Below are 21,947 nucleotides of genomic sequence, written 5' to 3' on the forward strand. Positions count from 1 at the left end.
AACACTAGACTAGTGGCATCATCCCATAGAGAACAACACTAGACTAGTGGCATCATCCCATAGAGAACAACACTAGACTAGTGGCATCATCCCATAGAGAACACTAGACTAGTGGCATCATCCCATAGAGAACAACACTAGACTAGTGGCATCATCCCATAGAGAACAACACTAGACTAGTGGCCTCATCCCATAGAGAACACTAGACTAGTGGCATCATCCCATAGAGAACAACACTAGACTAGTGGCATCATCCCATAGAGAACACTAGACTAGTGGCATCATCCCATAGAGAACAACACTAGACTAGTGGCATCATCCCATAGAGAACAACACTAGACTAGTGGCATCATCCCATAGAGAACAACACTAGACTAGTGGCATCATCCCATAGAGAACAACACTAGACTAGTGGCATCATCCCATAGAGAACAACACTAGACTAGTGGCATCATCCCATAGAGAACAACACGACTAGTGGCATCATCCCATAGAGAACAACACGACTAGTGGCATCATCCCATAGAGAACACTAGACTAGTGGTATCATCCCATAGAGAACAACACTAGACTAGTGGCATCATCCCATAGAGAACACTAGACTAGTGGTATCATCCCATAGAGAACACTAGACTAGTGGTATCATCCCATAGAGAACAACACTAGACTAGTGGCATCATCCCATAGAGAACAACACTAGACTAGTGGCCTCATCCCATAGAGAACACTAGACTAGTGGTATCATCCCATAGAGAACAACACTAGACTAGTGGCATCATCCCATAGAGAACAACACTAGACTAGTGGCATCATCCCATAGAGAACAACACTAGACTAGTGGTATCATCCCATAGAGAACAACACTAGACTAGTGGCATCATCCCATAGAGAACAACACTAGACTAGTGGCATCATCCCATAGAGAACAACACTAGACTAGTGGCATCATCCCATAGAGAACAACACTAGACTAGTGGCATCATCCCATAGAGAACAACACTAGACTAGTGGCCTCATCCCATAGAGAACAACACTAGACTAGTGGCATCATCCCATAGAGAACACTAGACTAGTGTCATCATCCCATAAAGAACGCCACTAGACTAGTGGCATCATCCCATAGAGAACAACACTAGACTAGTGGCATCATCCCATAGAGAACAACACTAGACTAGTGGCATCATCCCATAGAGAACAACACTAGACTAGTGGCATCATCCCATAGAGAACACTAGACTAGTGGCATCATCCCATAGAGAACAACACTAGACTAGTGGCATCATCCCATAGAGAACAACACTAGACTAGTGGCCTCATCCCATAGAGAACACTAGACTAGTGGCATCATCCCATAGAGAACAACACTAGACTAGTGGCATCATCCCATAGAGAACACTAGACTAGTGGCATCATCCCATAGAGAACAACACTAGACTAGTGGCATCATCCCATAGAGAACAACACTAGACTAGTGGCATCATCCCATAGAGAACAACACTAGACTAGTGGCATCATCCCATAGAGAACAACACTAGACTAGTGGCATCATCCCATAGAGAACAACACTAGACTAGTGGCATCATCCCATAGAGAACAACACGACTAGTGGCATCATCCCATAGAGAACAACACGACTAGTGGCATCATCCCATAGAGAACACTAGACTAGTGGTATCATCCCATAGAGAACAACACTAGACTAGTGGCATCATCCCATAGAGAACACTAGACTAGTGGTATCATCCCATAGAGAACACTAGACTAGTGGTATCATCCCATAGAGAACAACACTAGACTAGTGGCATCATCCCATAGAGAACAACACTAGACTAGTGGCATCATCCCATAGAGAACAACACTAGACTAGTGGCATCATCCCATAGAGAACAACACTAGACTAGTGGCATCATCCCATAGAGAACACTAGACTAGTGGCATCATCCCATAGAGAACAACACTAGACTAGTGGCATCATCCCATAGAGAACAACACTAGACTAGTGGCATCATCCCATAGAGGACAACACTAGACTAGTGGCATCATCCCATAGAGAACAACACTAGACTAGTGGCATCATCCCGTAGAGAACAACACTAGACTAGTGGCATCATCCCATAGAGAACACTAGACTAGTGGCATCATCCCATAGAGAACAACACTAGACTAGTGGTATCATCCCATAGAGAACACTAGACTAGTGGTATCATCCCATAGAGAACACTAGACTAGTGGCATCATCCCATAGAGAACACTAGACTAGTGGCATCATCCCATAGAGAACACTAGACTAGTGGTATCATCCCATAGAGAACACTAGACTAGTGGTATCATCCCATAGAGAACACTAGACTAGTGGCATCATCCCATAGAGAACACTAGACTAGTGGTATCATCCCATAGAGAACAACACTAGACTAGTGGTATCATCCCATAGAGAACAACACTAGACTAGTGGCATCATCCCATAGAGAACAACACTAGACTAGTGGCATCATCCCATAGAGAACACTAGACTAGTGGCATCATCCCATAGAGAACAACACTAGACTAGTGGCATCATCCCATAGAGAACAACACTAGACTAGTGGCATCATCCCATAGAGAACAACACTAGACTAGTGGCATCATCCCATAGAGAACACTAGACTAGTGGCATCATCCCATAGAGAACAACACTAGACTAGTGGCATCATCCCGTAGAGAACGACACTAGACTAGTGGCATCATCCCATAGAGAACAACACTAGACTAGTGGCATCATCCCATAGAGAACACCACTAGACTACTGGCGTCATCCCATAGAGAACACCACTAGACTAGTGACGTCATCCCATAGAGAACACTAGACTAGTGGTATCATCCCATAGAGAACAACACTAGACTAGTGGCATCATCCCATAGAGAACAACACTAGACTAGTGGCATCATCCCATAGAGAACAACACTAGACTAGTGGCATCATCCCATAGAGAACAACACTAGACTAGTGGCATCATCCCATAGAGAACAACACTAGACTAGTGGCATCATCCCATAGAGAACAACACTAGACTAGTGGCATCATCCCGTAGAGAACAACACTAGACTAGTGGCATCATCCCGTAGAGAACAACACTAGACTAGTGGCATCATCCCGTAGAGAACGACACTAGACTAGTGGCATCATCCCATAGAGAACAACACTAGACTAGTGGCATCATCCCGTAGAGAACGACACTAGACTAGTGGCATCATCCCATAGAGAACAACACTAGACTAGTGGCATCATCCCATAGAGAACACTAGACTAGTGGCATCATCCCATAGAGAACACTAGACTAGTGGTATCATCCCATAGAGAACAACACTAGACTAGTGGCATCATCCCATAGAGAACAACACTAGACTAGTGGCATCATCCCATAGAGAACACTAGACTAGTGGCATCATCCCATAGAGAACAACACTAGACTAGTGGCATCATCCCATAGAGAACAACACTAGACTAGTGGCATCATCCCATAGAGAACAACACTAGACTAGTGGCATCATCCCATAGAGAACACTAGACTAGTGGCATCATCCCATAGAGAACAACACTAGACTAGTGGCATCATCCCATAGAGAACGACACTAGACTAGTGGCATCATCCCATAGAGAACAACACTAGACTAGTGGCATCATCCCATAGAGAACACCACTAGACTACTGGCGTCATCCCATAGAGAACACCACTAGACTAGTGACGTCATCCCATAGAGAACACTAGACTAGTGGCATCATCCCATAGAGAACAACACTAGACTAGTGGCATCATCCCATAGAGAACAACACTAGACTAGTGGCATCATCCCATAGAGAACAACACTAGACTAGTGGCATCATCCCATAGAGAACAACACTAGACTAGTGGCATCATCCCATAGAGAACAACACTAGACTAGTGGCATCATCCCATAGAGAACAACACTAGACTAGTGGCATCATCCCATAGAGAACAACACTAGACTAGTGGCATCATCCCGTAGAGAACGACACTAGACTAGTGGCATCATCCCATAGAGAACGACACTAGACTAGTGGCATCATCCCATAGAGAACGACACTAGACTAGTGGCATCATCCCATAGAGAACGACACTAGACTAGTGGCATCATCCCATAGAGAACGACACTAGACTAGTGGCATCATCCCATAGAGAACAACACTAGACTAGTGGCATCATCCCATAGAGAACGCCACTAGACTAGTGGCATCATCCCATAGAGAACGCCACTAGACTAGTGGCATCATCCCATAGAGAACGCCACTAGACTAGTGGCATCATCCCATAGAGAACACTAGACTAGTGGCATCATCCCATAGAGACACTAGCTGGGCATCATCCCATAGAGAACTAGTGGCATCATCCCATAGAGAACAACACTAGACTAGTGGCATCATCCCATAGAGAACAACACTAGACTAGTGGCATCATCCCATAGAGAACGACACTAGACTAGTGGCATCATCCCATAGAGAACGACACTAGACTAGTGGCATCATCCCATAGAGAACAACACTAGACTAGTGGCATCATCCCTAGAGAACGACACTAGACAGTGGCATCATCCCTAGAGAACGCCATAGAGGACTAGTGGCATCATCCCATAGAGAACGCCATAGAGGACTAGTGGCATCATCCCATAGAGAACGCCACTAGACTAGTGGCATCATCCCGTAGAGAACGCCATAGAGGACTAGTGGCATCATCCCATAGAGAACTAGTGGCATCATCCATAGAGAACGCCACTAGACTAGTGGCATCATCCCATAGAGAACTAGTGGCATCATCCCATAGAGAACTAGTGGCATCATCCCATAGAGAACTAGTGGCATCATCCCATAGAGAACGACACTAGACTAGTGGCATCATCCCATAGAGAACAACACTAGACTAGTGGCATCATCCCTTAGAGAACGACACTGAACTAGTGGCATCATCCCATAGAGAACGCCATTGAACTAGTGGCATCATCCCATAGAGAACGCCACTAGACTAGTGACATCATCCCATAGATGAACGCCACTAGACTAGTGTAGCCAGTCATTGGAGGAGGGGGTCTGCTGTAGCCAGTCAGAGGAGGAGGAGGTCTGCAGTAGCCAGTCATTGGAGGAGGAGGGGGTCTGCTGTAGCCAGTCATTGGAGGAGGAGGGTGTCTGCTGTAGCCAGTCATTGGAGGAGGAGGGGGTCTGCTATAGCCAGTCATTAGAGGAGGAGGGGGTCTGCTGTAGCCAGTCATTGGAGGGGGTCTGCTGTAGCCAGTCATTGGAGGGGGTCTGCTGTAGCCAGTCATTAGAGGGGGTCTGCTGTAGCCAGTCATTAGAGAGGGGTCTGCTGTAGCCAGTCATTAGAGGAGGGGGTCTGCTGTAGCCAGTCATTAGAGGAGGGGGTCTGCTGTAGCCAGTCATTAGAGGAGGGGGTCTGCTGTAGCCAGTCATTAGAGGAGGGGGTCTGCTGTAGCCAGTCATTAGAGGAGGGGGTCTGCTGTAGCCAGTCATTAGAGGAGGGGGTCTGCTGTAGCCAGTCATTAGAGGAGGGGGTCTGCTGTAGTCTGCTGTAGCCAGCCATTGGAGGAGGGGGTCTGCTGTAGCCAGCCATTAGAGGGGGGGGGGGGGTCTGCGGTAGCCAGTCATTGGAGGAGGGAGTCTGCTGTAGCCAGTCATTGGAGGAGGGGGTCTGCTGTAGCCAGTCAATGGAGGAGGAGGGGGTCTGCTGTAGCCAGTCATTGGAGGAGGAGGGGGTCTGCTGTAGCCAGTCATTGGAGGAGGAGGGGGTCTGCTATAGCCAGTCATTGGAGGAGGAGGGGGTCTGCTATAGCCAGTCATTGGAGGAGGAGGGGGTCTGCTATAGCCAGTCATTGGAGGAGGAGGGGGTCTGCTGTAGCCAGTCATTGGAGGAGGAGGGGGTCTGCTGTAGCCAGTCATTGGAGGAGGAGGGGGTCTGCTGTAGCCAGTCATTGGAGGAGGAGGGGGTCTGCTGTAGCCAGTCATTGGAGGAGGAGGGGGTCTGCTGTAGCCAGTCATTGGAGGAGGAGGGGGTCTGCTATAGCCAGTCATTGGAGGAGGAGGGGGTCTGCTATAGCCAGTCATTGGAGGAGGAGGGGGTCTGCTGTAGCCAGTCATTGGAGGAGGAGGAGGTCTGCTGTAGCCAGTCATTGGAGGAGGAGGGGGGGGGGGTCTGCTGTAGCCAGTCATTGGAGGAGGAGGGGGTCTGCTGTAGCCAGTCATTGGAGGAGGAGGGGTCTGCTGTAGCCAGTCATTAGAGGAGGAGGGGGTCTGCTGTAGCCAGTCATTGGAGGAGGAGGGGGTCTGCTGTAGCCAGTCATTGGAGGAGTAGGGGGTCTGCTGTAGCCAGTCATTGGAGGAGGACGGGGTCTGCTGTAGCCAGTCATTGGAGGAGGTTTTTATAACTCTCCAGAACATAGAGCATTGCTTACCAGCATGAGAGAACAGTTTAAACAATGGATCTATTGCCTGGACTACTGGGTTGAGGATCTTGGCTTCATAATATAGTTTCTTCTTTATGTTGAGTTTAGTTAAATTTCTCAACTTGCAGTTAGTCAGCCAGTCGGATGTACAGCCACTCCTTTAGCCCCATCTCTTTCAACCATACAGTTTTCCAATTCCTCAATCAATCTATGGAGCCTTAACAGTTCCGACAAATCAGTTTCTTAACAGGGCCATTTCGTAAATTCATCAAGTACAGCGTCTGGATGCTCCTTATAAATCACATCAGACCAACAAATATTTTTAACAACATCCACCGAAGAGTTACAGCTAAATCTTTTGTATGATCTCTTATACACTGTTTTTAGGCCCAGCTTTTGGAACGTTGTCTTTCCTGGATATAGCCACTATATTGTGATCACTGCATCCAATGGGAACAGATACAGCTTTAGAACAAAGTTCTACAGTATTAGTAGAAATGTGATCCATACATGTGGATGATCTTGTTCCTGTAGTGTTTTGTAAACAGCCTGGTAGGTTTGATTAATAACCTGAACCAGATTACAGGCACTGGTTACAGTAAGAAGCTTCCTCTTGAGCCGACAGCTTGATGAAAACCAGGTGATATTCAGGTCCCCAAGAAAGTAGACCTCTCTGTTTACATCACATACACTATCAAGCATTTCACACATATTATTTAGATACTGACTGTTAGCACTTGGTGGCCTATAGCAACACCCCAAAGGAAAAGGCATTAGATGTTCCGGGTGAACCTGCAACCACAACACTTCAGTAACACTTGACATAAGATCTTCTCTAAGCATTACAGGGATATGGCTCTGAATATATATACAGCAACACCTCCGCCATAAGCATTCCTGTCTCTTCTATAGATGTTATATCCTTGTATTGCTACTGCTGTATCATCAAATTAACTATCTAAGCGAGTCTAAGAAATGGCTAATATATTAATCACCCTCTCCTCAAGGATGGTCCCTGTAGGTTGGTGGAGTCCAGCACCCGACGAGGCCTTCCATCTACTCAAGGGACGTTCTACCCTCCGCCCCGTTGCTCAAAACACCCAGATCCCACAATATCCTTTGTGGTGGACGCTTCAGGAGGTGAGCGTGGTGGCAGTTCTGTCTGAACGACAAGGGTCATCCACAGAAATTGTATCAGTGTGCTCTAGGAAACTGTCCCCCGCAGAGAGGAATTACGACAATGGTGATCGAGAGCTCCTGGTGGTGAAATTGGCATTAGGGGTGGAGACTCTGGCTGGAGGGCGCCAAGGACACATTCGTCATCCTCACTGAACATCGAAAGCTGGAGTACATATGGACAGCAAGGAGGCTGAATCCGCGCCAAGCAAGGTGGGTCCTTTTCTTCGCAAGATTCGCCCAGGTTCTAAGAACACCAAAGCCGACGCCCTGTCACGTCTCTATGATTTGGGAGAGGGTCCTGCCCAGAATGTACGTATAATCCCTTCCTCTCGAGTCGTAGCTCCTGTGGTCTGGGACGTAGATGTGGACATCCGCCAGGCTCTGGAGAGGGAGCCCGCACCCACTAACTGTCCTCCTGAGCGCATCTACGTTCCCACGGGTATAAGGGATCGGCTGCTGACCTGGGCGCACACAGCTGTCGTCACTGGACATCCAGGTATTTCTCACACTACCCAATCCATCTCTGAGAAGTATTGGTGGCCCACCTTGGCGCAGGACGTTAGTCGCTACGTCAACTCCTGTTCAATGTGTGCCCAAACCAAATCCCCCCCGGAATGCTCCAGCAGGGAAACTCCTTCCCCTTCCTGTGCCTCAGCATCCCTGCTCTCATCTATCCATTGACTTTGTCACCGATCTCCCCTCCTCTGACGTTTTCACCGCCATTTTGGTGGTTGTGGATAGATTTTGTAAATCCTGTTGTTTAATCCCTCTTTCTGGTCTCCCTACTGCTCTCCAGGTCACTGAGGCATTCTTCCAGCAGGTCTTCCGGCATTATGGCCTTCCGGAGGACATCGTCTCTGACCATGGACCCCAATTCACATTACGGCCTTTTTGGAGAAGCACGGGGTCACGGTCAGCCTCACTTCCAGGTGTCGGCCTCAGTCCAACGGGCAGGTGGAGAGGATGAACCAGGAGCTGGGGAGGTTCCTGAGGAGTCACTGCCAGGACCGGCAGGGTGAGTGGGCCCGATTCCTTCCATGGGCGGAGTACGCCAGTGAAAGGGAGGACAGTAGCAGGAGACCCAACTGTGGTTTGTGACTGCCATCATTTCCCAATTCAATTGCAGTAAATCCGTTACTGATTTTTTTGGCAAATTCTGTTACCGATTCGCAACAGAATTACAAGTTTTAAAATCCCTTATTAATTCATAAACAAGCTTGATATCAGTAAAAGCACAAACTAATTGGTAGGTCTACCTTTACTTGTTATTTCTATGAATATTCATGATCCTCCCTCTTCGCGAGGGAGAGAAATTAGAACACATCTTAAAGATATGGGTTTTTGGTAACGGAAATACAAGGCTTAAAGCAATGTTTCTTAAACGTACAGGAGGCAAATCATTTCTCCAAAACTATAACGAAACAAAAAATGTAAAAACGCGACATGTCAAGTGTTGATCCCATCCTGAGCTGAAATAAAAGATCCCCCAATTTGTTTACATCCCTGTTAATCCCATAAGCCATCGCCGACGTCATTTTAGAGAATTTGACAGTACGTCCAACCGGCCTCACAACGGCAGACCGCGTGTACGGCGTCGTGTGGCCGAGCGGTTTGCTGATGTCAACGTTGTGAACAGAGGGCCCCATGGTGGAGGTGGGGTTATGGTATGGGCCCCATGGTGGAGGTGGGGTTATGGTATGGGCCCCATGGTGGAGGTGGGGGTTATGGTATGGGCCCCATGGTGGAGGTGGGGGTTATGGTATGGGCCCCATGGTGGAGGTGGGGGTTATGGTATGGGCCCCATGGTGGAGGTGGGGTTATGGTATGGGCCCCATGGTGGAGGTGGGGTTATGGTATGGGCCCCATGGTGGAGGTGGGGGTTATGGTATGGGCCCCATGGTGGAGGTGGGGTTATGGTATGAACAGGCATAAGCTACGGACAACAAACACAACTGTATATTATCTATGGTCATTTGAAAGGGATGAAATCCTGAGGCCCCGTTGTCGTGCCATTCATCTGCCGCCATCACCTCATGTTTCAGCATGATAATCCACGGCCCCCCCATGTCACAAGGATCTGAACGCAATTCCTGGAAGCTGAAAATGTCCCAGTTCTTCCATGGCCTGCATACTCACCAGACATGTCACCCATTGAGCATGTTTGGGATGCTCTGGATCGACGTGTACGACAGCCATTGAAGAGGAGTGGGACAACATTCCACAGGCCACAATCAACAGCCTGATCAACTCTATGTGAAGGAGATGTGTCGCGCTGCATGAGGCAAATGGTGGTCACACCAGATACTGACTGGTTTTCTGATCCACGCACCCTACCTTATTATTAAGGTATCTGTGACCAACAGATTCATATCTGTATTCCCAGTCATGTGAAACCCATAGATTAGGGCCTAATAAATGTATTTAAATTGACTGATTTCTTTATTTGAACTGTAAGTCAGTAAAATCTTTAAAATTGTTGCATTTATATTTTTGTTCAGTTTAAAAATGTGTTGATTTTAGTTGCCCGGCATCTTTACTTCAATATTATTTTGTTTTAATGTATTTCTAAAAATATCTTAGAAGAATTTTATGTTGACCCCTTTCCCATCTTTTAGATTTATAGAATGGAAAATGGTTGAAAGTATATATGCCTTAATTTGTAAAATAAAATAAAAAATTATATATATATACACTCCTAGCTTTCATTTGACACCCAATTTAACATGTTCCTATGAACTTCACATGTTGGTTTTCATGGGTCCTTTTACATGGAATTGCACAGTAGTATTCATCAACACATTCACTCAGAGGGAACAGAGGACTGGCATTCTTGTAGCAGGAAGGGCAAACAAAACAAAGGCCACAAGCAGGCTGGCACACTGGGGAGTGTCCTACTTGGCAAACATGAGCTAATTGGCCTGGCAGGTCCGTTCTGCTCCTGACAATAGACTGCCCAGCTGGAAGACATTCCACTACTAAGAGAAACATTTGTATCCAACAACACACACACAGATCTGCTATAATATCCTAATCCATGGACTGTGATTTACTGTATGTCCAGGAGCTGTACAGGAGGAGGTCATCTGATACTTGTAACCTACAATAATGAGGTCAATATTTTAGCAACAGTTTACATGTAACAGCAGATAACAATCATGTTTTTTGTTTTCCACTCAGACAGACTCTGCAGTTGTTTCAAAGACTTCCAAGAAGTTCCACTTTTATTCCTGACCTATTCTGTCCCTAACATTCTACCCCAGAGCGTTCTAACATTCTACCCCAGAGTGTTCTAACATTCTACCCCAGAGTGTTCTAACTCTGTCCCTAACATTCTACCCCAGAGCGTTCTAACATTCTACCCCAGAGCGTTCTAACATTCTACCCCAGAGCGTTCTAACATTCTACCCCAGAGCGTTCTAACATTCTACCCCAGAGCGTTCTAACATTCTACCCCAGAGTGTTCTAACTCTGTCCCTAACATTCTACCCCAGAGCGTTCTAACTCTGTCCCTAACATTCTACCCCAGAGCGTTCTAACTCTGTCCCTAACATTCTACCCCAGAGCGTTCTAACATTCTACCCCAGAGCGTTCTAACATTCTACCCCAGAGTGTTCTAACATTCTACCCCAGAGCGTTCTAACATTCTACCCCAGAGTGTTCTAACATTCTACCCCAGAGCGTTCTAACATTCTACCCCAGAGCGTTCTAACATTCTACCCCAGAGTGTTCTAACTCTGTCCCTAACATTCTACCCCAGAGCGTTCTAACATTCTACCCCAGAGCGTTCTAACATTCTACCCCAGAGTGTTCTAACTCTGTCCCTAACATTCTACCCCAGAGCGTTCTAACATTCTACCCCAGAGCGTTCTAACATTCTACCCCAGAGCATTCTAACATTCTACCCCAGAGCATTCTAACATTCTACCCCAGAGTGTTCTAACTCTGTCCCTAACATTCTACCCCAGAGCGTTCTAACATTCTACCCCAGAGCGTTCTAACATTCTACCCCAGAGTGTTCTAACTCTGTCCCTAACATTCTACCCCAGAGCGTTCTAACATTCTACCCCAGAGCGTTCTAACATTCTACCCCAGTGTTCTAACTCTGTCCCTAACATTCTACCCCAGAGCGTTCTAACATTCTACCCCAGAGCGTTCTAACATTCTACCCCAGAGTGTTCTAACTCTGTCCCTAACATTCTACCCCAGAGCGTTCTAACATTCTACCCCAGAGCATTCTAACATTCTACCCCAGAGCGTTCTAACTCTGTCCCTAACATTCTACCCCAGAGCGTTCTAACTCTGTCCCTAACATTCTACCCCAGAGCGTTCTAACTCTGTCCCTAACATTCTACCCCAGAGCGTTCTAACATTCTACCCCAGAGCGTTCTAACTCTGTCCCTAACATTCTACCCCAGAGCGTTCTAACTCTGTCCCTAACCTTCTACCCCAGAGCGTTCTAACATTCTACCCCAGAGCGTTCTAACATTCTACCCCAGAGCGTTCTAACTCTGTCCCTAACATTCTACCCCAGAGCGTTCTAACATTCTACCCCAGAGCGTTCTAACATTCTACCCCAGAGCGTTCTAACATTCTACCCCAGAGCGTTCTAACTCTGTCCCTAACATTCTACCCCAGAGCGTTCTAACTCTGTCCCTAACATTCTACCCCAGAGCGTTCTAACTCTGTCCCTAACATTCTACCCCAGAGCGTTCTAACTCTGTCCCTAACATTCTACCCCAGAGCGTTCTAACATTCTACCCCAGAGCGTTCTAACATTCTACCCCAGAGCGTTCTAACTCTGTCCCTAACATTCTACCCCAGAGCGTTCTAACTCTGTCCCTAACATTCTACCCCAGAGCGTTCTAACATTCTACCCCAGAGCGTTCTAACATTCTACCCCAGAGCGTTCTAACATTCTACCCCAGAGCGTTCTAACTCTGTCCCTAACATTCTACCCCAGAGCGTTCTAACTCTGTCCCTAACATTCTACCCCAGAGCGTTCTAACTCTGTCCCTAACATTCTACCCCAGAGCGTTCTAACATTCTACCCCAGAGCGTTCTAACTCTGTCCCTAACATTCTACCCCAGAGCGTTCTAACTCTGTCCCTAACATTCTACCCCAGAGCGTTCTAACTCTGTCCCTAACATTCTACCCCAGAGCGTTCTAACTCTGTCCCTAACATTCTACCCCAGAGCGTTCTAACTCTGTCCCTAACATTCTACCCCAGAGCGTTCTAACTCTGTCCCTAACCTTCTACCCCAGAGCGTTCTAACATTCTACCCCAGAGCGTTCTAACTCTGTCCCTAACATTCTACCCCAGAGCGTTCTAACTCTGTCCCTAACATTCTACCCCAGAGCGTTCTAACTCTGTCCCTAACATTCTACCCCAGAGCGTTCTAACTCTGTCCCTAACATTCTACCCCAGAGCGTTCTAACATTCTACCCCAGAGCGTTCTAACATTCTACCCCAGAGCGTTCTAACATTCTACCCCAGAGCGTTCTAACATTCTACCCCAGAGCGTTCTAACTCTGTCCCTAACATTCTACCCCAGAGCGTTCTAACTCTGTCCCTAACATTCTACCCCAGAGCGTTCTAACTCTGTCCCTAACATTCTACCCCAGAGCGTTCTAACATTCTACCCCAGAGCGTTCTAACATTCTACCCCAGAGCGTTCTAACTCTGTCCCTAACATTCTACCCCAGAGCGTTCTAACTCTGTCCCTAACATTCTACCCCAGAGCGTTCTAACTCTGTCCCTAACATTCTACCCCAGAGCGTTCTAACATCTCTCCCCAGAGCGTTCTACCCCAGAGCGTTCTACCCCAGAGCCTTCTAACCTTCTACCCCAGAGCGTTCTAACATTCTACCCCAGAGCGTTCTAACTCTGCCAACTTCTACCCCCTAACATTCTACCCCAGAGCGTTCTAACATTCTACCCCAGAGCGTTCTAACTCTGTCCCTAACATTCTACCCCAGAGCGTTCTAACTCTGTCCCTAACATTCTACCCCAGAGCGTTCTAACTCTGTCCCTAACATTCTACCCCAGAGCGTTCTAACATTCTACCCCAGAGCGTTCTAACATTCTACCCCAGAGCGTTCTAACTCTGTCCCTAACATTCTACCCCAGAGCGTTCTAACTCTGTCCCTAACATTCTACCCCAGAGCGTTCTAACATTCTACCCCAGAGCGTTCTAACATTCTACCCCAGAGCGTTCTAACTCTGTCCCTAACATTCTACCCCAGAGTGTTCTAACTCTGTCCCTAACATTCTACCCCAGAGCGTTCTAACTCTGTCCCTAACATTCTACCCCAGAGCGTTCTAACATTCTACCCCAGAGCGTTCTAACATTCTACCCCAGAGCGTTCTAACATTCTACCCCAGAGCGTTCTAACATTCTACCCCAGAGCGTTCTAACTCTGTCCCTAACATTCTACCCCAGAGCGTTCTAACTCTGTCCCTAACATTCTACCCCAGAGTGTTCTAACTCTGTCCCTAACATTCTACCCCAGAGCGTTCTAACATTCTACCCCAGAGCGTTCTAACTCTGTCCCTAACATTCTACCCCAGAGCGTTCTAACTCTGTCCCTAACATTCTACCCCAGAGCGTTCTAACTCTGTCCCTAACATTCTACCCCAGAGCGTTCTAACTCTGTCCCTAACATTCTACCCCAGAGCGTTCTAACTCTGTCCCTAACATTCTACCCCAGAGCGTTCTAACTCTGTCCCTAACATTCTACCCCAGAGTGTTCTCTTTAGGGCCTAACACAAGCCGTTTAATGTAATATGAGTGCTGCTTCCTGCATCCTCCTCTCTCTCTCTCTCTCTCTCTCACTCTCTGGTTCTGAAGAGGTGAGAACAGAATGAGACTGATGTTCTCCTCCCCCACTGTCTCCCTCTGTCTCAGTGTCCAGGGGGGGCGGACAGCGAGTCTCTTTGTGCTACGTGACAATGGAGAGCTGTGACGGGCTGGGGATGGAGGAATGGGATAAAGATATGGGCTGATCCGTGGCCTCTGACCTGGGAGGGGACGAGGGAAGGGAGGGAGAGAGCAGGGAGGAGGCTCGGGGTGTTGAGTTATCTCAGAGCTGCCAGCTGCTCAATCCTTACAATACAGTAAACTCATTCTCCTGCAGAACAGTCTCTTCTCCTAGTTCTACAGTATACGCCTCAGTCCTCATCTCTGCCCAGGCCCCCCTGACAACGTGGCTGACAGAATTCCCCTCAGTCCTCATCTCTGCTCAGGCCCCCCTGACAAAGTGGCTGACAGAATTCACCTCAGTCCTCATCTCTGCCCAGGCCCCCCTGACAATGTGGCTGACAGAATTCACCTCAGTCCTCATCTCTGCCCAGGCCCCCCTGACAACGTGGCTGACAGAATTCACCTCAGTCCTCATCTCAGAAGGTGTTGTGTATCTGTGTACAGAGGAGGAGGACAAGAGGCCATCATGTACTCTGTAGGCTATACGTGACTTCAGAGGTTTCAGAGGGAGCCTCTAGAAATATAAATCTCTCGTGAACAGAGGCATGTAAGACAGAACAGTACGCAACATTTTAATTCAGGGTTTCCGAGATGACTAGAAATAAACCATGACAATTTAGCGATTCATTTATTCCAAAATCTCAGCCTTGAAAAACAGGTACCAACAGGGGCGTAGAGAACTCAAATGACTCAAACAAACTGTGTGTTGGCTTCCAAGATACTGTAAATACCCAGGAAGTAGCTGGCTAGCTACTGACATTATCTCACTGGCCATGAACTTCAACTTCCTGCACTAGATACAAAAACACTTGGGAGGAATGTGCCTGGGGGGGGGGGGGGGGTCAAGACCTTTTCCCTGACGCTGCGAATGAAACATAACACTACAGTTTCTTAAACTTACAGAAGGCAAGAAAAACACTTGTCTGAGTATCGATTTTAGTTGGCAGGATGGTAGATGGTTCCTAAGGCAGGAGTCTTCAACATGACTGTGTTTTGATGTATCCTGTATGGTAGATGGTTCCTAAGGTAGGAGTCTTCAACATGGCTGTGTTTTGATGTATCCTGTATGGTAGATGGTTCCTAAGGCAGGAGTCTTCAACATGGCTGTGTTTTGATGTATCCTGTATGGTAGATGGTTTCCTAAGGCAGGAGGAGTCTTCAACATGGCTGTGTTTTGATGTATCCTGTATGGTAGATGGTTCCTAAGGCAGGAGTCTTCAACATGGCTGTGTTTTGATGTATCCTGTATGGTAGATGGTTTCCTAAGGCAGGAGGAGTCTTCAACATGGCTGTGTTTTGATGTATCCTGTATGGTAGATGGTTCCTAAGGCAGGAGGAGTCTTCAACATGACTGTGTTTTGATGTATCCTGTATGGTAGATGGTTCCTAAGGCAGGTCTTCAACATGACTGTGTTTTGATGTATCCTGTATGGTAGATGGTTTCCTAAGGCAGGAGGAGTCTTCAACATGGCTGTGTTTTGATGTATCCTGTATGGTAGATGGTTTCCTAAGACCCCATTTCCATCAGTTGGTCTAGAAATCAAAGCCTTTTGCTTTATTGCTGAATTTTTAGGATGGAAAAATGGTTGAAACATTTGATTTATGCCTTAATTTCTCTCAAATATAAACTGTTAGCTTTCATTTGACCCCCAATTTAAACCTGCTTCTATCAACTTCACGTTGGTGCTCATGGGTAATTTTAAAATGAAAATGACTTAATTCAAAATCTCCAAACTTGTTTTCGTTTTCGTTTTATTGCACTGTATAAATGCTCCAGGGCTTATTTCAGTTAGCATTTTGGCATGTTTTTCTACATCTACAACATTAAAACAACATTCATGAAGCAAACAGTATCCCTTAGGTTTAGTACAGCAAACACTAAAATAGTTAAAGCATGTTGCAGAATAGTGATTCAGATATTTTTTCAGAATATATTTTTTTTTAAAAGACAGACAAATAACGTATCTTAAGAGGGGTAGCCATCAGCGACAGAGTTGACAAGCCACTTGATGGAGTTAACAGATAGTCTGACATGTTTTTTTTTTCCCCCCAATAGAAATTAAAAGTTAAAACGCAAACATTTGTAAAATATGGAACATTATGAATTAAAAATAAAATCCTCAATAAAAACCAACCTTTTTTTTTTTTTCTCCATTCAAGTGGTATACAAAGTTGATTTATGACTAAAACCTAATGAAAATAAACATATTTAAATCTAAATTAAAAATATATATATATTTTTTTTTTAATCTCTTAATCTATCAGGTAGATGGAGTTGACAGTTTATGGTTGTGATCATGGTGATTTTATAATTGTTTGTTTAAATTGATCAAAATGTAGAGAACTTTACAGAACATGAAGGACCTTATGGTAGAACTCACCTGATACATTTAGGATTCAGACCTTAATGACCCAAATCTCCAAACACATGTTTTTATAGGAAATCAGAGTTCTGAGAGAAATATTCTTCAAAAGTCACAGAGAGCTATTGCAAGAAAATACATAAGATCATTTCCCAGTTAATATTAATTAATTGTCCGTTTTAACAATTATACAACTTTTTTTTGGAGAGTTGGGAACTGGAATCGTTTGTCCCAGACAAGGTATATCCGGTCACAGAGCGGACATGGAAATAATTAGAATAATAATGAAAATATTAGGAAAATAAAAAATAAATAAAAAAATCTTTCCCCTTATAAAATTCGCTAAATGTAATTTTTCATCTCGAATAGTAGAAAATAATATTTGTTTGAAGTATAAGAAGTAAAGTTTGGGTGCGGACTAGTCGCCTACCTTCAGTGGATTCTCCCGGGTTTCAGTGAACGGACATGGTACAGATGAATTCTGTCCTGTTCTGTTACTAAACACGTCGTCTAAAGTTGACTTGTTCGCCATCTTGTCCTCTAGCATAGCCTTTCCTTCCAACTAGGCTACCGAATCACAAGTCCAGATGGACCTTTTTCACATGTTTGTCTGATTCCAGTGTCGCCATGTCGTGACTTTTGAGTGGTTGACGTCCAAGTCAACGGACAGGACAGGACGTGCCAGGCTGCGTTGTCAGGCAGCGTCTGCGTTGTCAGTCTGCGTGTCTCCACGTCAACACGACACTTACAGAGCTGGAGAGCACACAGTTATCACCTACACACAGAATACATTTCATCTGATCTTTTACAATATAATAATAATATAATATGGTGTTGAACGGGAAGCAAACGCTGGATTTTGGCGTGAAAGACAGACATCATCTTATGCATTACGCCAATAGTGGTTTCACACCTGGTGGGAACTGGAACGTGGCTCATATAACGAGGATCGTTACAATATAATACTATTGACGTCTAAGGAATTTAATTAATAAATAAAGCAAATCAACGTAATCTACCATTATGCCACTGATTGCTATTGAATATCATGGCTGTTGCCATCTTGCGGACAATTAGAGAAACGAATTAATGACACAATCTATAGCGGTATAGACCCAAATATTAAGATCTGTCTGTAGCCTTGAAAAAACAAACAATGAATATCAAACCCATGTCGTCGTTTCAAGTGTCACTCGGCTACCCATGATCCTGTCTGTTCATGATCAAAGACCAGAGGACTCCTCTATTCTGCACTGTTGTCCTGTCTGTTGTCCTGCCTGTTGTCCTGTCTGCTGTCCTGTCTGTTGTCCTGCCTGTTGTCCTGTCTGTTGTCCTGTACTGAATATGTCCTGTCTGTTGTACTGACAATACTGTCTGTTGTCCTGACAATACTGTCTGTTGTACTGACAATACTGTCTGTTGTCCTGTCTGTTGTACTGACAATACTGTCTGTTGTCCTGTCTGTTGTCCTGTCTGTTGTCCTGACAATAGTGTCTGTTGTCCTGTCTGTTGTCCTGTCTGTTGTCCTGTCTGTTGTACTGACAATACTGTCTGTTGTCCTGTCTGTTGTGCTGACAATACTGTCTGTTATCCTGTCTGCTGTCCTGTCTGTTGTCCTGTCTGTTGTGCTGACAATACTGTCTGTTGTCCTGTCTGCTGTCCTGTCTGTTGTCCTGTCTGTTGTGCTGACAATACTGTCTGTTGTCCTGTCTGCTGTCCTGTCTGTTGTCCTGTCTGACAGTCCTGTCTGCTGTCCTGTCTGCTGTCCTGCCTGTTGTCCTGTCTGTTGTCCTGTCTGTTGTCCTGCCTGTTGTCCTGTCGGTTTTATCGCACTACGACTGCTGTGGAAATAAGGACTGATGATGATAGATAACCTTTCAGGAACGCTGTTCTGATATCAGATTATTACGGCTCCACTGGAAAGACCCAACATTCACACTGCCATCTCATACTGGGACTATACTGAGCGACATCAGAGGGAATGGCCTCTGACTGACCAATACCAGGCTGAAGAAACCAGCTGGAGAAAACGTTAGATGAGTAGAAATATGAATACATAACTATAAGTAGATCTGTCTCTTATAGACAGAATACAGTCCTTTAGAATACAGGCCTTTAGAATACATGCCTTTAGAATACAGGCCTTTAGAATACAGGCCTTTAGATTACAGGCCTTTAGAATACAGGCCTTTAGAATACAGGCCTTTAGAATACAGTCCTTTAGAATACAGTCCTTTAGAAACAGGCCTTTAGAATACAGGCCTTTAGAATACAGGCCTTTAGAATACAGGCCTTTAGAATACAGTCCTTTAGAATACAGGCCTTTAGAATACAGGCCTTTAGAATACAGGCCTTTAGAATACAGGCCTTTAGAATACAGGCCTTTAGAATACAGGCCTTTAGAATACAGGCCTTTAGAATACAGTGCCTTTAGAATACAGGCCTTTAGAATACAGTGCCTTTAGAATACAGGCCTTTAGAATACAGGCACTTTAGAATACAGGCCTTTAGAATACAGTCCTTTAGAATACAGGCCTTTAGAATACAGGCCTTTAGAATACAGGCCTTTAGAATACAGGCCTTTAGAATACAGGCCTTTAGAATACAGGCCTTTAGAATACAGGCCTTTAGCATACAGGCCTTTAGAATACAGGCCTTTAGAATACAGGCCTTTAGAATACAGGCCTTTAGAATACAGTCCTTTAGAATACAGGCCTTTAGCATACAGGCCTTTAGAATACAGTCCTTTAGAATACAGGCCTTTAGAATACAGGCCTTAAGAATACAGTCCTTTAGAATACAGTCCTTTAGAAAACAGTCCTTTAGAATACAGGCCTTTAGAATGCAGTCCTTTAGAATACAGGCCTTTAGCATACAGGCCTTTAGAATACAGTCCTTTAGAATACAGGCCTTTAGAATACAGGCCTTAAGAATACAGTCCTTTAGAATACAGTCCTTTAGAAAACAGTCCTTTAGAATGCAGTCCCTTTAGAATACAGGCCTTTAGCATACAGGCCTTTAGAATACAGTCCTTTAGAATACAGTCCTTTAGAATACAGTCCTTTAGAATACAGGCCTTTAGAAAACAGTCCTTTAGAATACAGGCCTTTAGGAATACAGTCCTTTAGAATACAGTCCTTTAGAATACAGGCCTTTAGAATACAGTCCTTTAGAATACAGTCCTTTAGAATACAGGCCTTTAGAATACAGGCCTTTAGAAAACAGTCCCTTTAGAATACAGGCCTTTAGAATACAGGCCTTTAGAATACAGGCCTTTAGAATACAGTCCTTTAGAATACAGGCCTTTAGCACTACAGGCCTTTAGAATACAGGCCTTTAGAATACAGTCCTTTAGAATACAGGCCTTTAGAATACAGTCCTTTAGAATACAGGCCTTTAGAATACAGTCCTTTAGAATACAGGCCTTTAGAATACAGGCCTTTAGAATACAGGCCTTTAGAATACAGTCACCACTCCCCAGCTCCTGCCCCCCCCCCACCACTCCCCAGCCCCCCCACCACTCCCCACCCCCCACCACTCCCCAGCTCCTGCCCCCCCACCACCCCCCCACCACTCCCCAGCCCCCCCACCCCCACCACTCCCCAGCTCCACCCCACCCCCCCACCCCCCACCACTCCCCAGCTCCTGCCCCCCCACCAGTCCCCCAGCCCCCCCACCACTCCCCCAGCCCCTCCACCACTCCCCAGCCCCCCCACCACTCCCCACTCCCCAGCCCCCCCCCAGCCCCCCCCACCACTCCCCAGCCCCCCCCCCTCACCACTCCCCAGCCCCCCCACCACTCCCCAGCCCCCCCACCACTCCCCAGCCCCCCCACCACTCCCCAGCCCCTCACCACTAGTCCCAATCCCCCTCCACCACTCCCGCAGCTCACATCCCTGACCTCAGTGTTATGATGATGTGGAGCTCATCTGGCAGCAGTTCAGAATACAACATATGGAAAACTTTATTGACAACATATATCATCCACAGGGCCCTTAACAGCCTAATCTCACTGTAGTTAAAGATTCCTCCCACAATGTCTTGGGGGTTAAATCTCAACCTTGTGATGTGACTGGTTCTGGAATGGCCATCTGACAGCTGCGCGTCACAGATAGAGGTCAGTGTATTGTTGACCTTGCTGCAGATTAATTTGGGTCGTATTCTAGAATACAAAGAGCCAAGTTAAGGAGGGTGACTTCCAATAAGGGAAGGACCCTTTAAAGCACAGCATGATGGATGGAGCTCCACACCCCCCTAAAACCCCCCGTTCTGAAATCTTTATTCAACGTCTCCACCATCTCAAACCCCCTGAATCATTTTAACTGGGCTTCAGGAGATTAACTTCAGGAGGGTAGATTGGCACAGAGACCTTAGATCGCATCCAAAATGGCACCCTATATCCCTATATATAGGGCACTACTGTAGACCAGGGCCCTATTCCCTATATATAGGGCACTACTGTAGACCAGGGCCCTATTCCCTATATATAGGGCACTACTGTAGACCCTGGCCCTATTCCCTATATATAGGGCACTACTGTAGACCATGGGCCCTATTCCCTATATTATAGGGCACTACTGTAGACCATGGCCCCTATTCCCTATATATAGGGGACTACTGTAGACCCTGGCCCTATTCCCTATATATAGGGCACTACTGTAGACCCTGGCCCTATTCCCTATATATAGGGCGACTACTGTAGGACCCTGGCCCTATTCCCTATATATAGGGCACTACTGTAGACCATGGGCCCTATTCCCTATATATATAGGGCACTACTGTAGACCAGGGCCCTATTCCCTATATATAGGGCACTACTGTAGACCAGGGCCCTATTCCCTATATATATAGGGCACTACTGTAGACCAGGGCCCTATTCCCTATATATATAGGGCACTACTGTAGACCCTGGCCCTATTCCCTATATATATAGGGCACTACTGCAGACCATGGGCCCTATTCCCTATATATCTA

The 21,947-nt window shown here is 46.1% G+C and overlaps 1 protein-coding gene across 1 annotated transcript in view; it reads right to left on the reverse strand.

Moving 5' to 3' along the window:
• nipal2 (NIPA like domain containing 2) overlaps positions 1–17,690 on the reverse strand; it is a 72,789-nt gene extending 55,099 nt beyond the window's left edge. The window contains exon 1 of the mRNA XM_082971290.1: positions 17,404–17,690. Within this exon, the coding sequence (XP_082827416.1) occupies positions 17,404–17,520 (117 nt within the window). The 5' untranslated portion in view covers positions 17,521–17,690. The remainder of the gene's footprint in view (positions 1–17,403) is intronic.
• Positions 17,691–21,947: the final 4,257 nt, after the last annotated feature.

This window comes from Salmo salar, unplaced genomic scaffold (assembly GCF_965601325.2).
Source record: "Salmo salar unplaced genomic scaffold, fSalSal1 ptg000245l, whole genome shotgun sequence".
Classification (NCBI taxonomy): Eukaryota; Metazoa; Chordata; class Actinopteri; order Salmoniformes; family Salmonidae; genus Salmo; species Salmo salar.